This window comes from Pipistrellus kuhlii, unplaced genomic scaffold (genome assembly GCF_014108245.1).
Source record: "Pipistrellus kuhlii isolate mPipKuh1 unplaced genomic scaffold, mPipKuh1.p scaffold_m20_p_5, whole genome shotgun sequence".
Taxonomy (NCBI): Eukaryota; Metazoa; Chordata; class Mammalia; order Chiroptera; family Vespertilionidae; genus Pipistrellus; species Pipistrellus kuhlii.
In genome coordinates this window covers 24,232,337-24,250,307 of record NW_023425551.1, presented here as the reverse complement: position 1 = coordinate 24,250,307, position 17,971 = coordinate 24,232,337, and the positions used below count along the sequence as shown (strand labels likewise).

Here is a 17,971-nt window from a genome sequence, read left to right as displayed (position 1 = left end):
CCACAGCTGGCCAGTGTACAGTCTCTTGAAGCCCCAGGGAAGCTATGAGCCAGCTTCACTGAGAAGGGTAGAAATGTCCTGACCATGACAATGAGGAAAGGTGAATGAAGGGCTATAGATTGTCTCCCCAACTCAGAACTGTCAAGATCTGACAAGCCAGATTGTGGAGGATGACACCTTCCCATCGATAGAAAAAGGACCTTTGTCCAGGCCACAGGGTGAAATTTCTTTAAACATACATTAGCTGACAGAAATTAGCCTCTAAGAAGTCTACAGAAAAGGCAGTGTGGTGTACGGGAGTAACATGGACCTTGTCCTTGGACAGCTCTGGTGCCTAATGCTAGCACACAGTAGTTTCTAATAAATGTTAACCAGTCTGTGGTGCAGAAAAAGGAATGTTTACTCATATTTTCCTCACCTGACTGCTCCTTCAGAAATGTACTTCATTCTACTAAATTTCCCATGTGACTAAAAATTTCTATTCTCTGCCTTAATAAAGTTAGGAATGGAGACAACAGTGGTCAGGAATTCAGGAGCTGGAGTCAGTCCCTGGGTTTGAATGCAAGCTCTTCCATTTACTGGCTGTGTGATCTCACCCAGGTTATGTGTGCCTGCACTCTATCTCAGCCTGGCCTGGAAGTGGGCGCCACGACAGTACCTGCACTTCACTGGGCCACCGTGAGGCTTAGAAGAGATAATCCATGCCCAGGGCTAGCATGGCAACTGGCAAATGGATATCTGAAACCAATTTATTACACTGATAGTTATTATCATCCACCAGGACTTTTATTATACTTATTATATTTATTCTGGAATAAAATGAGAAGCAATGAGTTTTACATGATTAATATGACATATTAGGAAAATTCAACCCAAAGCTTTTATTCACCATTCCCTTTGTACCCAAAAGGCCCTGGATGTTGACTTTTAATTGAAGAAATGAACAACTTTGCAAAACACGTGACTAACAATTCACAAAGAAGTATCTGTTTTTTTCTGGTAGATTTCTGTATATTGTGAAAGCAGTCAGAGGCATTTCAAAGTTTCCTAAACTGATGACAATTAACTGCTACTGCACTATACTATTGATATAAAAAAGAAACATAACCAGATCAGTTTTGGAAAGTCTACCTTAGAGGCAGCAAATATAAATTAAAGTTATGCATTTCAACTTAATATATTAATATAGAGGGTTTATATTATATTTACTCCTATCTTTCATTTTCTAGAAACAAATTATTCCCAGAATTAATGCAATACACCTTGCAGTAATAAAGAACTACCTAGAAAAAAAGAAATGTATTTGGAAGCCATCAAAGTATGTTTTAACTAATCTATTAACACTAAAATGTGAAATAAAAAAATAATTTGTCTTTCCCATTTTTCCTTTCAACTTTCTTGGTATAGTCTGACATGAGACTATATAAAACAGCATACCTAAATACTGAAAATATCTAGCAATTCGACCTGAATATTATTTTCTTTTTGGTCAAATTAATGCATTCTAATATGCTCCAGGAAATCCTAATTGCATAAAATTTATGCTAAATTTGTTTTTTCAAATTTTCTTCTATTTATTGATAGTTGTGCAGCCATGCAAAGGAAGGTATATATTAAAAGCTTTCTCATTCATCATTTACTTGCTTATTAATTTGTTTGGGAATTAAATTTGTTTTCATAACAATTCTTCATCTGGAAATGCTGGCTCATATAATGCTCACTACCTCTTGAGACTGACGTTCCCTCTTTATGAGGAAATAAGCTGGTAATTTATACAACAGAGCACGTAATGCAAGAATCTGGTTGAACAATCTTTCTAAAAATAAGACAATTCATTCTATATACATGGACAGATTCCTAAATATTTGAAAACCATAAAAGACAATTAACTCTAAAATTATACACATTTCAGAAAATCCAATCTGTCACTAATGATGTGGAAGATAGTTTAGGATGCTACAAAGTTACAGGTCATCTTTAACAAAACTGGCTTCAGCATATGGTATGCCAGATAAACTAGTTTTTACTCTACTGGTCTTCCCCATAAAGCACACATAGTCTAAGTGAAGATATGATCCCGCTAGGTCCTACCAAAGCTATCAAAATTCTGAATTAGTGAAATTCTGACTTAGACAATGTAATTCTTAGTCACATATACCAACCTGAACATACAGAAACCCCTTTCAATTATAGTGCTAAATTTCATAATGGATTTTTAAAGTGCCAAGTCAAATAGATAACCACTGTAGTATATAATCAAGCATGAGACTTAATACTGTCTTTCTCTAGTACATAAATAAAATTCTGCTTTACTAGATCCAATGTACATATTTTAAAAGATCAAGATGACACAGGCTTCTAGATTAATTTGGTCAGTTAATTTCAATTCATTTGCATGAACATCTAGATTTTGTACAGTACATGTACTTTATTGCTGCTGGGACAAATTATCACAATACTAATATCTCTGTGACTGAAATCAAGATTGCCTGGTCTGTGTTTCTCTCTGGAAGTCCTAGTAGAGAATCACCTTCCCTTGCCGTTTCCAGCTCCTGTATTCCCTGGCCCATGTGCCCTGCCTCCATCTTCATGTAACCTAGTGTAGTCACACCCAAGGTGTGGGTCATTTTGTGAGGCCATTATTCTGCCTATAATGGCACATCAGATTTTTGCCTAAACCTGTGATATTCAATATTCATCCAATAAATTAAAATTATCTAATATTTAAAAATTTAAAATAAAAATATGTAAATAATCAACAGACTATCACATTTTAGCTCAATAGATATATCAATGTGCTCAGCCACTGATTTCTTCCCATTCATGTTTGCATAAATTTGGTACTTCATCCATGAGTTTATCACAACTCAGTACACTATAAATTGTACATTGATAAAAGTATTAAATCCCCTTAAGACAATGTAACACATATTGCTTATTATACCTATTATATGTTACTGCAAAATTATTTATCTTTTTTACCCTGAGGCTACATCTCAAACACAATAAAAGCTTGATAAGGAAATACTCTTCCAAAAACAGTGACTTCACACATAAATTTTTGAGGAAGAGGGCTTCTGGAAAAGTAAATTATTAGTGTTGGTGTGGATTCTGGAGATACCACATGCTGTGTTAGAAAGGATATAGAGAAAACTTGGCTCAGAGACCTTCACTGTCTTGCTTGAGGCCACTAAGCTAATCTGAGACAGCTCTGTCTCCTGATAGAATAACTCATAATTTCCCCCACACAATTATGACGCCATTCACCTTGCACATGAAATAGTCAACAATGACTCTTCATCACCTTATCACGTTATAAATCAATAACTTTGCCAATTCACACCTCAAGGGATTGCAGAAGTTATATTTTATTATTCTGTCCTATGACAACATATAAACTAACCCAAGGATAAAACTCTAAGCAGACCCTGTGTAAGTTATACAAATTTATTACTGTTACTCATTAAGGAGAAACTTAGAACTTAAAAAGGAGAAACTGCCAAGTAGACAACAAAAATGAAGGATGATAAACCTAGACCAATATTGCAGCTAATTTCCATAAATCAAACAAAAACTTGCAAATACTGACATTTTTCATGATTTAAACAATGATGTTCCTTTTGGTGGATTACAATGAGAAGAACACAAGAACTTTTGAATTGTATTTTCTGGGGCAAATAAAAGATGATTTAGAATTAGCACAGTTTGAGCAGTATCATAATGTCAAAAGTATTATAGAAATTCTGTCATTTCCCCCAAATATTTTAATACCTGCTCAAAAAATATTAACTAAACACAGTTATAGCCTTAACTTAGTAAATTACAATTGTTACTCTGATTTTCAAACTAATTTTGTTCAAATATAAAATACATATTATCTCTATAAATATATAGATATATGATAATAGAACTAAGTTTTACTTTTTTAAAAAGTTGTATAAAAAAAGCCAATTAAGTAATCAATATCACTTTATTTTTTTGGTTTGTAAAGGAGACTTAAAATCAACTTACTTGATGTAATAGGGCACTTTATTATTGGAAATTGATCTTTGCCACGGCAGCTGGACTGAAGCTGAGGAAACAAAGGGGATTATTGGAAACACTGCTAACCCCACAGCCTTATGACTTAATGCAAAGCAACTGAACACATTTTACAGCAAATTCAATGAAAAATGCTCTGGTTTGCCAGCTGGATTACTATAATTATAAAATCTCCAAGGCTAAAAAAACAGTCACTTTAAAAATTCATTTGAAGCAATAAAAGAACAACAGAGGTACAATTTCTAATGCCACCTCGAAGTAATTGAACTTGTTGATAAAATTACTTTTCAAAATCAAGTTTTATTGTTCATAGTCAACACAGTGTAAAACTTAGTACTCTTGGAAACATATATGTAAAACATATATATATATAATCCAGATATAATCTCTCTCTATATAGAGAGAGAGATTATATTTGGATTATAAACTAAATTCCTCAAGACTGGAATTTCCAAATCACTAGTAACATTCTTTGCTTTATTTTATAGTCACAGGAATAACTATTAAGAACAATTGGCATTTAAACAAACCCAAATATATGAATTTTTTAAAAGAAAAATTAAAATAAACATAGGTAAAAGGTTGTAAAAAACCAAAGCAGTTAATAGAAGAACCCCAAATATGTATTTGCATTTTAAATGCACAGAAAATGTAGTTTCCTACATTTTTTTACTTGACATCACTATGATGCAGACTTTGTGAGACTTTTTCACTGAGGTTTTTTTTTTTTTTTTTTTTTTTACAATTCCAGTTACTCCTTATATTATTCCCACAGTAAACCAATGATTTTAAGACTTATTTAAGAATTGTACATGTGAATCTAGAGAAATTTTGCTAAACAAACTAATAAATTTAAAAAATAAAACTTTGTAACAATCATCAGACTCTCATACAACTAGTTTTAACCAATATTCTTTTCTGAATTTCGTGTCATATTACTATCTCAAAAATAAATAGCATTCTCAACTCTGTAACACGTTTGTGAATATATTTGTTGATAAGATAGATATTAAAGCTCCATTTGATAAATGAGGAACTAAACATTTAAGAGATTAAATAACTTGCTTAACTAAATGGCTGAGCTCTAACTTGATCTCAGGACTTCTGACCACTAGTTCGGCAATCTTTCTATTCAACAATTCTTCTACTCTTTATAAGATGGGAGGACTCCCTTCTCTAACTATGTCCACAAAAGTCTTAAGAAAGGGTTGAAAATGTGAAATAAGGCATATTAAACTTCTCATTAGAGCCAACCTCATTTCAGTGTTGGCACCAGGCTAATAGGTCGGTTTCTATTTTGTGCCTAACTAAACAGGCTCCCTTTTATAACCAGGGCTAATGTCCAAGACATATAAGAAAGCCAAAAATTCCAAGCAGCAGGGATAACAATTGTTAAATTTATTCATTGGGATTGTGTATACACTTCTCAATTCATTTTCATAATTGTTTTAATTTGAATAATTCTCACCTCCTTAGACTGTCAATGCTAGACAAATGAAGGCAATGCACTTGAGATTCACAATGTTTACAATGTTTTATTTCCTAAGAAATATGACTTTGATTTTTATTACGAAAGAATAGTTACTAAGTAAAAAGTTTCATCAGTACTAATTGATGACTAATCCTTATAACAGAAGTGTAAATAGAGTCTCAGTTCCTTGTTAAATTCTCTTTAATTTGGTCTTAGCACATAGCTTTATATTCTATAAAATTAAGTTTAAGAAATCTGCAGTAATTCATACCAAATGAGTAGATTGCAAACTTATTTATCTCATCAACATTGATGGTATCCAAACTTTAGAAATGCATCCTGCCATGCCAGTAGACATTATCTTCCAGGAGGTGCTATAGATCACTCAAAGATGACCTATCTAAGATGAGCCTAACAACTCGAAATTGCAGTGAGCCAAACAACTCAAAATCTTCTCATTTAAAGATTCATGGGGAATGAAGTTTTACTTTGAAAGGCACAGGTGCATTTTAAACTAATAATGCTTTTGAAAGAGAAAAATTAATTTAAAATCTTAAAATACAAAAAGTATTTCTTTATTGTGAAAAAGTTCATAACTTTTGCATGTGACAACAATGATAATATAATATGGTAGTTATAATAGACTAGTAGTGGGGGGGGGGGGGGCGTGCCCTCAACCCAGTCTGTGCCCTCTGGCACTCTGGGAGTCCTCAGGGGATGTCCAAATGCTGGCTGTCAGACATCCTTAGCACTGCCATGGAGGTGGTAGAGGCTCCAGCCACAGCTGCTGTGCTCACCAGCTTTGAGCCTGGCTTCTGGCTGAGTGGTGCTCCCCCTGTGGGAATGCACTGACCATCAGGAGGCAGCTCCTGCATTGAGCGTCTGTTCCTTGATGGTCAGTGTGCATCATAGGGATCACCAGTCGTTCTGCCATTCAGTCAATTGGCATATTAGCCTTTTATTATATAGGATGATGGTTCATTGGAATGCCACAGCTAAAGACAAGTTACCTTGGCTCCACTTCAAAGATTTATCAATTGTTAACAATTGTTCTTAAATAAGAACCAATAAATAATATATTTATCTCATATAAGTAAACCTATTTATAGCAAAGAATATGGCTTCTTGCATGCTGAAAATGCATGCTGATTCATTCATTTCATGAATTTCTGTCAAGTTTATCAGTACTTACTGGAGAGAAAATGCTGAGATGATGGTCCAAAATCTCTATGGGCTTCTTGAAGCTGCTTAAGGCGATCGTCCACAGAAACCTGCATATCACACCCCAAAAATAATTTGATTTCAAAGCAATAACTTAAATAATGTTCCGGGTTTAAGCATTATTATAAAGGCTGTTACTGCCCATGATATGACTGCTTGTACAGATTCCTCCTCCATCTCTAAAATCAAAGTGCTGGGATGAAAGCAGACTCTTTTTGGTACCAAGTAACAGCAAATAGTTCCAGGCACTCTTCTAAGCAATTTCTAGGAATGAACTCTCTTATCCTCATAATCAACATAATTGGCATTATTTATCATGATCACCATCTCACAGATGAAGACACTGAGACATACAGAAGTGCCCAGGACATAAAGTTAGTATGCATCTTGCTAATATCCATAACCAGCACATCAGGTGCCAGGATCCATGCCTTTGCTGTCACTCTACATTGCCTGGAGAGCCGTGAAGGTCAAAAACATCTTAAGAGAAGATGTGGCCACAAGGTCAGTGGCTATTCATCTCTCTTTTGTAAGAAAGGTGACAAAAAGTGCTATGGGGAGCAAATGAAGATCTAAAATATTCCAAGGGATAACATAGATAGAAAAACAGAAATATGGCTGAATTAGATGATAGATGATTGATAGATAGACAGACAGATAGATGATGGATGGATAGACAGACAGATAAAACAGATGATTGTGGAATATCTTATTTTCCTCCAAGTTTGTGTCCAGTCATCTTGATTTGGGGGCATTCATGCATCAACAAACTGTTTATCTGTGCATTTGTTTACACAGATTGTATGATTAACTCTCTACATTATGAAAATGCAAAGAAACTATTGCCAATCAATAACAAATGCACACATCTGTTACTGACATTTCCATGTCTCTTTTCCTGGTCTTTGCTTCTGTAGTGCTGGTAAGCTGTTCCATTTAGTCTGCCAACCTCACTGGGCAGTTTTAGTTTCTCATGGTTGGCTATTTAAGTTGCAAGAGCAAGTACTTTTTTTTGTTAATGCCAAAAAGTATTCCTATGATACACTTTACATTCAGGAGGAGAAAACAGTATGCTACTTCTGAAATTTAACAGTATTGTCTGGCAGCATAGATTTCCCCCACTTATTCAACCAGCAACTAGCATCTGAGTTCTAGCAGCCACCAGGCTCAGAAATAAAGAAGGCAGAACACATATCCTGTTTTAAGCATATTCCCTGACTTCTAATCTTTTCCGATGGTGATAAAAGAAGCAGAATGAGAAGGAAATCAAGATGGACCACAGGAATACCTACATTAAAATGATGCATTAGAGAAATGAAAAAGAAGAAAAAGGAATATTGGTCAAACATTTCTGTCTTCCACTTATTAGAAAAGCACATTTGCATTGAGTTTAGTATTCTGCCTTACTAATCCCAGATTATTAATACTCTTTCAAAGACAAAAAGGACTGTCTAATACCATACAACTCATTTCGTACCACTTCAATTTCAGGAAGAAAATATAAACCCATTGTGTGTTTTAATGTTTGAGTTAATTCAGAAACCCATTATGCCTTCAAATGTTTCTGTGTGCCACCTCAACAGTACACTTGCATTATTAAATATCACAATTTAGGACCAGAAAATAGAGAAATTAGTAAAAATCATTTTTTTTATCTCCCACTCAAATGATTCTGCTAGTTTCCAAAAAAAATTTATTATGAGTCTTGAGAACTGGTCCCTGAATGTGTCAAAGCTCCACAAAGATGGTTCAAAGGGCAGTGCTGGCAAATGCTGGTACCCAGTAATAGAGAGGGTTCTTTCAGGTTTGGGTTAGTTCTTCAGGGTTAAATCTGGGACAAGCAAATAATATATAGAATATATAGAGTCATTAAAATAACTGCATTGCAGCAGCTAAGATCTCTGAGCTAACGTTAAACACCACAATAGTATCAAGGTGCTGGCTGCAAAAATTGTGCAAGACACCTAAAGAACAAGCAGTTGCAGAAAGAAAGATGGAGACTTTCATAACTTTTCAAAAGAAGCAAAAAATACACGATTAAATTAAGAAAAATGACTCCTTTATAAGCCATTATGGGAAAAATGTTTCTGTGACCTACCATATGTTTCAATTACTGTGATTTATTTGACCTTTTGCAATTTCCTACAAATATCATATGAACAGTACACCAAAAATTACATTAAAACTTATTCTCATAAATAAATGAGGCTTTTGAGTTCAAGATACTGAAAGACAACTGAGGTCACATATTATGAATCCATTATCAAACACACCAATAAAATAAAATAAAAAAATGATGGTGTGTGGCAGACTAGTGAGGTATGGTTTAAAGGTCCACCAAGGTTTAAGCCTGAATTATGAAGAGGAATAAGCTGATGATACCTGCAAAAGTTCCCATCGCACATTAAGGTCATCTAGCTGGGGAGACATCTTCAGAGACAGCTGACTCCATAAATCATTCACTGTTTTAACTTTTAGGTTGATTGGTGCAATTTCTTCTCTAAATGCCTGGAAGAAAAGGACAATAAGGAGGACATCAGAAAAGAAAATAACGGAAGGTGGTATGTATTTTGAACTTTCCAATGGCAAGATCAGCTGAGAGGCCAATGACTGTTGTTTAATAGACAATTCAAATCTGGTCTTCAGCAATCAAGACCACCAGCAAAAGAGTCTGCCTTTATATCACAGACAAACTGAGACATGACATGATAAGAAAGATTATAATGCAAATACATTAAAGTGATTATGTATTTCCTTCAAATTTTTCATGATAAATTTTCATGATTTAGTCTAGAAAATATCTGCCACTATAATCTACTTTACTAATTTCTAGTCTTGATTTTATCTTTAAATTTCTTCCATATTTCCTTCTCTTTTCTTTCTCCAGATGGCTACCTTAATATTTTTTTCACGGATGCAACTTGATTTTAACAAGTTTTCACTGAAAATTAAGTTTAAAAGTGGCCAGTAAAACCATCTTCATTAACCACAAAACTGATGCCTATATGTACAAGAGAGGTAAGGTTGTCTCATTCAAAAGCATTTGCGATCATTGAGATTAGATGTGAGGTAGGAAGAGTGGAGTCTACAGGAAAGGAGGGAAATGAAGCTTAGAACTGACAAATGCCACCTCGGGCACAGTATGGAGGTGGTATGGGTTGGGATGAGGAGGGTATGTGAGAGAGAAAGAAAAAATAATAATACTTAGGACCATGACAGTCATCTGTCCTATGAGACCAAGCAGAATAGAAACCCTACCTTTTTTCCATTCTTCACATAATTTCACCTGCCTCTATGCTCAAGTTCTCCCTTTCCAACTATCTGCCTAGATCCTTTAAGACTCCACTCAAGTGCTCACATGCACACCATATCTGAAAAGATTTCCTTCAGGCCCCTCCCAGGGATTTCCCAGGATTCTCTCTGCCTTTTCAACCCAGCCAGGACATTCAACTAGCACCTGTCTGAACCACAAACTGGGTTTTATAATGGAGGCCACTCTGATTGTTTGATGCCATACCATCCAATTGTTATGTATTTTAAATATCTTTCCTCATCAGAGCTTAGTACATAAAAGTATAAGCATCCATTTTCCTAATGCTTCCTCTGCCCCTTCTCCCCCCGTAGAATGGAAGCTTCTTGAGATAGGCACCTGGCAAAATTCAGCACAAGGTTTGTAATACAAGAGGGGCAGACTTCCTTTCTATTGACACAGACCCCAACAATTATTTTTTAAGCAAGATTAAGCCAATAAGGGGTTGGGAACAGAATGGATTCTAAAAATAGAACTGTGTACTTTTATTGTTTTGGTACATCGTAAGATTAGAGTTAATCATGTACTAAATTTAACTTATGGGTATTAGGTGTTGTGAATATCCTACTGGCATCAGACCTCAGGTTCTAATCCCCACTCTCAAGAGACTAGACATATGCCTTTTCTTCTCCTCTTTCATCGCTCCAAGTTGAATGAAGTAATATGTATATTAAAGTGCTTTGGGGACTATAACATTTTATTAAAACACTACAAGTATTAATTTGGCTTCCTCCTTATGAGTATAAAAAGAAAGCCCCTTTAACTATTTCCCTCATTCCTTCTCTTCTCCAAAACTTTTCTAGTTACCCTACAGAACTCTTCCTTATATAATGCACATAAGGCTAACAATAATCATTATGATTGATAAACATCAGAATAATATTAAGAACATAACTTTTTTTAAAGAAATTAATTCTACACAAATCAGAGAATATGCTTCAGTGTTTCAAAATTTTGAATATGCCCAAAAGCACCTAAAGAAGCTAAGGTGGGGACTCAGCAGGGACAGATCTGTGGCCAGAGTCGGAGTGAAAAATACAGATGGTGGAGGGAGCAGGCCATACATTTGAAACAATGAACCTGCAAAGGTAAGAGACATCGCCAGAACTCAACATTTCAAAATCGGTTGAAGAAGGCAAGCCCACGAAGATATGTGAACTGCTGCAAAACGGAAAAAGAAAGAACCCAGAGTTGTGACAGCTTTTCTCCATGGCTGATGTCAGACAAGGCACACACATACTGGCACAGCCCAGCGAGGAAAGCAGTTATAGGCAACAAAGGGATTTTGTTAACAACATAGGCCTAAGGAATGAATCACTGAGACAGACCCACGGGACAGAGAGAAGTGGCAGTTAGGATGGGGAAAGAGAATTTTTCAGCCTGGACTTGGAAGAAACCTGGTGTCCCTCAGATTCATTTTCAGAGTACCTACAGAACTCAAACCCTGCAAGCTTTCTTCAGTTGTGATTTTAATATTACACATTAGTATTCTCTTCTTGGAGGACTGAAGAATTTTAATCTGCTTTTAAAATCAATATCTCTGTAAAACACCAACATATATTGATAGATATGAAAGATTAAAAATAAAATGCTAGAAAACATTCTGATTTATAACATTTTAAATGACCTTCAAAAAGATGCCTTTCAGAAGATAAAATTTTAAAATTAGATTCTAACATTACCCCAGATTTTAAAATCTTCCAAAATGATAAAAGTGTTTTTCTCTTACAAGCCACAGGTAAAAAACATGAAAAGACCTATGACAAACAAGGTCTGTAGGTTTTGTTTCTGTTGAGGTGGTCAGGTGTTTTATGGCAATAAGAAATCTCTTAAAGAAGTATATATTAATAGTTCGGTTTGTAGAAGCTTCCAAATTAAGGGGCTAGAAATAAAGCAAGTTTTAAAATGATCTCAGCTCTGCCATGTGTTCTATTATAAAGAAGCAATTTATCATGTTCTGGCTGCACTTTCCTATAGGAGGATAAAAATCTATGTGGTCTTCTGGCCGTAAAAACAGAAACATCTGCAGGTATTAAATGCCCTGCCTGGCAGCCTGTTGGCAGATGTGAATCCCAGACTGGTCTCCAATCAGGTGTGATTATGCAAACAAGAAAGACAAGGTAATTTTAAGGAGTTGAAAGTATTTGATTACCCCAAAGACTTAGTTTCCCACTTGCTTTGGCATATTGAATAACATTTAGCAATAATCAGTACTTGTTTTCATCTGCCTGTAGCTTCGATGGAATTTGGGGTATATGTGAGAACACATGTAAAATGCCTCAACTGTAAGACTTGGGTTTTTATTTTATTTTTTCCCTAGTAAGATGTAAAAATATATTAATCCACCGTTTATTCCTTTCTTTTAATATTAATTGTAACTTTCCTAGCTTTCCACATAAGCAGAGATTTGAACATAAGGATTTGGATGCAGCGCTGGATAATTTCTCTAATCAAATGGGATTAACAACTCCAAATCTTTTTGGCCTTTAATAACCTGATACAACTGTTTATTGTCATCCAACACTAATCATTCTATATTGAAAACGGATGCTTACAGCAGATACCGGTTTGGCTCAATGGATAGAGCATCGGTCTATGGACTGAAAGGTCCCGAGTTCAAGGGCACATACCTTTGTTGCTGGCACATCCCCAGTAGGGGGTGTGCAAGAGGCAGCTGGTCGATATATCTCTCTCATCAATGTTTCCAACTCTCTATCTCTCTCAATTCCTCTCTGTAAAATCAATAAAATATATTAACAACAAAAAAAAATACTACCCATTTAAAACACACACACACAAAAAAAAACACACACACACACAGATACTTACAAATTCAAATGGATAAATTCTTGCTCTAACCAAAAGACATTATGCAGTCCAAACGAGCATGGTTTTGTAAACCACTGACTTGAAGATCTTCAGTGTATAAAACCACTTTTAATATATAAGATGTAGCCCCAGCTGGTTTGGCTCAGTAGTTAGAGGATCAGCCAATGGACTGAAGGTTCCCAGGGTTGATTCCAGTCAAGGGCAAAAAAAAACCCTATTGATATGTCTCCCACATCAATATTTCTCTCTCTGTCTCTCCCCTTCCTTCCAGTCTCTTTAAAAATTATTTTTAAAAATATCCTTGAGTGAGGATTAATAAAAAATAAAATATAAGAAGTATGCAACTTCCAAAGGAGCTTTATTTTCACTTGGTTATTTGAAACTCAGATCTACCCATGGACATGGTTTTTAAGATACTACAGTTGTAGGAAGAAACTCTCTTAACTCATTGGGTGGCTGGAAAGGTATGTATATTTAAAATGAAAGATGGCAGGAACCAATACTTTTTTAGTAATAATATTTTTAAGCTTAAATTTTAATATGTAACTTTTAAAGCTTTGAATTTAAATAGGTGATCAAAATAGTGTTTAATTATGTTATTATGAATGAGGTCTCTACAATGAAAGTGAAGAGCAAGAAACATCATGAAAACTCTACCACTTACTAGCCATGCAGGCTTGAGCAATATCTTCAAATCCATCCTTTGTAAAATGGGCATAAAAATAACACCTATCTTGTGGGATTACTGTGATGATTAAAAGAGGTAGCCATGTAAACTGCTGAGAAAGTTTTAGGCACATAAACACTATTATCCCCATCCCCCACAACATATATATATTAATTTATCTAACCATTCAGTTAATTACCTAGACTTTTCTTCTCTTCCTATTCAGCCACATGTTTACAAACAAAGGGAAAGCATTATTCAATATCTGTGCACAAAAGAGGGATGTCTTTTGCCATAAAAATCCTATTCATGATAGATATTATCAATTAACAACTTCTGATTTGTCACTAGTTCATTCTTTGATTTGATTTCTAACTAGACAGTATATAGTTTAGAATGCTATTACAAACCACACTATACTCTAAATCTGTTATTTGTGTCTCTAACTGATTAAATCCCATCAACTTTATTTCTGAGTATGTTCTAGAATACTGTATCAAAGAGGGCCCAAAAGATAGGTCTAATACCGTAACTTTGGGCAATTCCTGACCACAAACAGAATTCATACCTAAACGAATCTTTCATTGATATACTCAAATGTTTAGTTGAGTATATTATATAGTATAGATATGCTATATATATATATACACAATATATAGTATATCTATCATGTATATACAATGTGATAAAATATGTAGATAAGAATTACCAGTAAAACAGGATACTTTCGATTGAAACTTAAATTCAATGCCAATTTACAGCAAATACAGAGTAGAGAGGAATCTGCCAGATTACACCATGTGGATGACATTCTGCAAATTCCAAGCTGTGAGAAACACTATAAAACAAACAGTTCAGCTGCCTTAACAGTTGCATTGCAAAAAGATGGAGGGGGAATATTAGAGATTAAAGGGGACTTTAAAATATTTCTTAAAAACTAAGCAAATGTTTAGGGATGCACAGTTGAATAAAAAAAATATTTTGTTAAAAATAAGGTAAATTATGGAGGAAAAAGTCAGAGTTGCTATTTTGAGGGAGGATTCTGATGACAAGGGGCAGAGGAAAGCATCTGTTGTGACTGAAAATCTTCTATATCCCGATTTTGGCAGAGGCTGTAATGGCACTGACCTTATAACAATCCCTTATAAGTAGGAGAAGCTGGGGGAAGGTCAATGAGAAAAAAAAAGATATATGTACTACTGTATATAAAACTTAAACAAGAAACAAAACAAAACAAAGACAATCCCTTATAACAGGTTGTATATTTGCCTCAATGTACTTGTTCATATTTAGCCACAAAACTTCTCTTTAAATCCCTTATCTGATGCAGTGATGCTGACCATGGTTTTATCAATGTGATCCTGTGGCGAGTCATTGAGTAAGTCGCCCACGGGCTTCCAGGCATTCCTCACAGCCTCTGCCTTCTTCATGTCCGTATCCAGGTCATCCATGGCTCCCTGCAGGTCTCGGAGTTTCTCCAACGCCTTGTCCACTTGCTTTTGCCAGTTAATAGTTAGAGCATTTAGACGCTCCCACTTTTCTTTAAGTTCCGAAGACTGTTTGCGCATTTTTGCAATCTTTTGGGCTGTCTCCTCAGGAGTCAATTCTGTGATTTAAAAAATAATATATATTTAGAAGCTGAATCAACTTTGTATTCCTTATAGCCAAGTGTGAAGAGCATCGTTTGAAATGTTGCTTCCAGGGTACAGGGAGGCAGAGTTACACCAAGCAGGGGAAGGAAGAGTGTCTCTATACCTCTTCTAAGAATGCCCTGATGCATCTCAAAAGAAGAAAGTAGCTACAGAATAATAAGTGGGCCAGTGATTTTGGCAACTTCTAAATTTTACTATATTTGCAAACCTTGAAATGTCACAAGTTAAAAAATAATTTTTCTTTCACATGAATTTCACATGCTATATAAAAACCAAATACAGTTTTTCATTTCATTGTCCTAGAGAGAAATTGGGAGTATAATTAGGAGAGAAATAGCTTTAAGTTATGAGGAAAAACTATGCAAAAAGAAGATGAATTTATCATGTTCCAAACAACAACAACAACAACAAAAAGTAACTGAAGATAAGTATATTAGCTGAGTTTGTTTGGCATTCATCTTTAATACAGGATGTTTTCTGTAGTCCAGGATTAGTGTGGCACATAACCAACGTCTCAGGAGAAAGATGTATGATTTCAAGGACAATCCCAAACATTTCATAGACCAGAGGGCTTCCAGAATGTCTGAGGTAAAGTTAGATTTTCAGACAGGAAAAGGAAGGCATAATGCAAAGTTCTGCCAAAAGACAGGGGCAAAAAAAACAGAGAGTCTAGAAGACTAGGAAAAGGTAATGACAGAAACGAAAGTCAAGTTCAAAGCCCAGGGTCAGAAACAAAGACATGAGAAGCTGACAACAAAAGGGCAGAGGAATTGGATGCACATAAGCAGACACTCTCAAATCAGGTTACATAGATCACCAGCCAAACCCCGCTGGGCCTCACTGCATCAATACCCAAGGATGCCTTCTTCCCTAGCCAGCTGGTCTGACAGGTTTCCTGTTTGACCACTGGAAACAGAGAAGCAGGTCAGAAACATACAATCAAGTCAAACAGTAAATTACTTTAAGATATAAATGCACAATCTTCGTTGTGATAACACTACCTTTTTGTGTCAGTCACATTAGCAACTTCCTCTGCACCTCACAAATATTACAAATCACCATAAAATGAACTCGAGGTCATCCAGCTTCCTAGGGAGACAAACTCAGCTAGCTCTCCTTAACTATAGCTTTCATACTCTTATGAACTAATGATAGTAATCTATTAGAGCCAGTCCTGTGTTTGCAATAAAGATGTCCCATATTAATTGTATTTTCTTTGTCAATTATGGCACTGCCAACTATTATCTCCATTGTGACTTTTTATTCTATAGATATTAAAGCTTTATGTCATTCATCTTTCATTTCCTTCTATCTTGGTTTTGCAGGTCTCAGTCTAGACATTGGTTGTCCTAAATATATAATTAATAAATTGAGTTCAGTTGAATGGAATTTTTAGCTTTAATCTTTATTGAGAATGCATAACTTCATAATTTTAAGTAAAACCTTTCCTATTTATTTTTTCTTCTCCTCATACCCAAGTAAAGCATTTTTTATATGTTATACTATGAGAGAGAATGTTTTAAAAAGTATTTCAAGTATGGTAATTTCAACTATCTTGTTTGTACTATTTGCATGTATCTTTTTACATGCATTATGTTCATACAGTTGTATTTCACCATAAGATGAAAAGAAAATATTAAGGAAAACAAATATAGAAAAACACATATAGAAAAATAATTCTCCAGAATAGCTTTTCACTGCTGAACAATTTGGACAAGAAGAGATTAGAACATCATATGTTAGTTCCAATACTAGCTAGTTATTTCATCTTAGATAGGCCCCTTATCTCTTTGAATCTCAGTTAATATCTATAAGTATAAAGCTTTTGGCACATGCCTGCCCACAATAGGGCCTCAAAAGAGTTCATTGATTTCATTCATTTTATTATTATATTATTAAATCTGGGAAGTTTAGACATCTATAGAGATTTTCACATAGCAAACCAAGTTAATTAGCAAACAATAATTCAAGGGCAAAAACAATGCAGCCCCATTTCTCTAGGCACTCAACTTGACTTGTTCTCTCTCACTCTCTCTTTCCTCACTCCCCTCTATTTCTCCCTGCTCCTCTTTCCTTCTTTTTCTCCAAGACCAAAAGATGCTTCTGATTAAAAAAATGGGAAATAAATTCTTTTTAAAATTTCTTCTGATTACATGATTAAGATCAACCTAATTTATTTGAAATAATCAGTGTTTAAGAGGATCCTGCCCACTGCCTATTATGTATGGTGACAAATGACAACAATTCTTTATCAACCTGATTACAAGTACATCATCAAGTACCATTAGTTGATTACTTTCATGATTCTAATTACATTCATCTAATAAATTATAAAGATGACAATAGTAAGAGACTAGTCAAAGTACATTAACCTGCTAATGTGTAGCCCAACTCTTTCAGCAGGGATATGATAGAAATGATATGGATCCATCCAGCTGCCAAGGGACTTCTCAAATCCTGTGTGTGTGTATGTGGGGGGGGCGGGGAGAAGGGGTTGTGTGAATATGAACAGATGCATTTAGGAAAAAGCAAACTCCAAAGAAAAGAACATTTTCCACAATATCAAAATGCAAGGTATTAATTTGGGGGAGAGGGGTTGTCTGGGGGTGGAGAGGAAATAGGAATACAGATCACACTATGGAGTGAGATCAACAGCAGTTCTGACCAGAAGTTAATGAAGGTAGAAAGAGAGGCCAAATACTTACAAGTTATACTGTTCCTGTTAAAAGGGAAAAGTACACAAACCCAGCATGAAGCTGAGGAAGAAAGAACAGACTATT

General features: G+C 35.1%; 1 protein-coding gene across 1 annotated transcript in view; it reads right to left on the bottom strand.

Annotated features, from left to right (window-relative positions):
* UTRN (utrophin) overlaps positions 1-17,971 on the bottom strand; it is a 341,169-nt gene that overhangs the window by 72,697 nt on the left and 250,501 nt on the right. The window contains 4 exon segments of the mRNA XM_045572887.1: positions 4,012-4,072; positions 6,705-6,783; positions 9,116-9,241; positions 14,880-15,145. Of these exon segments, the coding sequence (XP_045428843.1) occupies positions 4,012-4,072; positions 6,705-6,783; positions 9,116-9,241; positions 14,880-15,145 (532 nt within the window).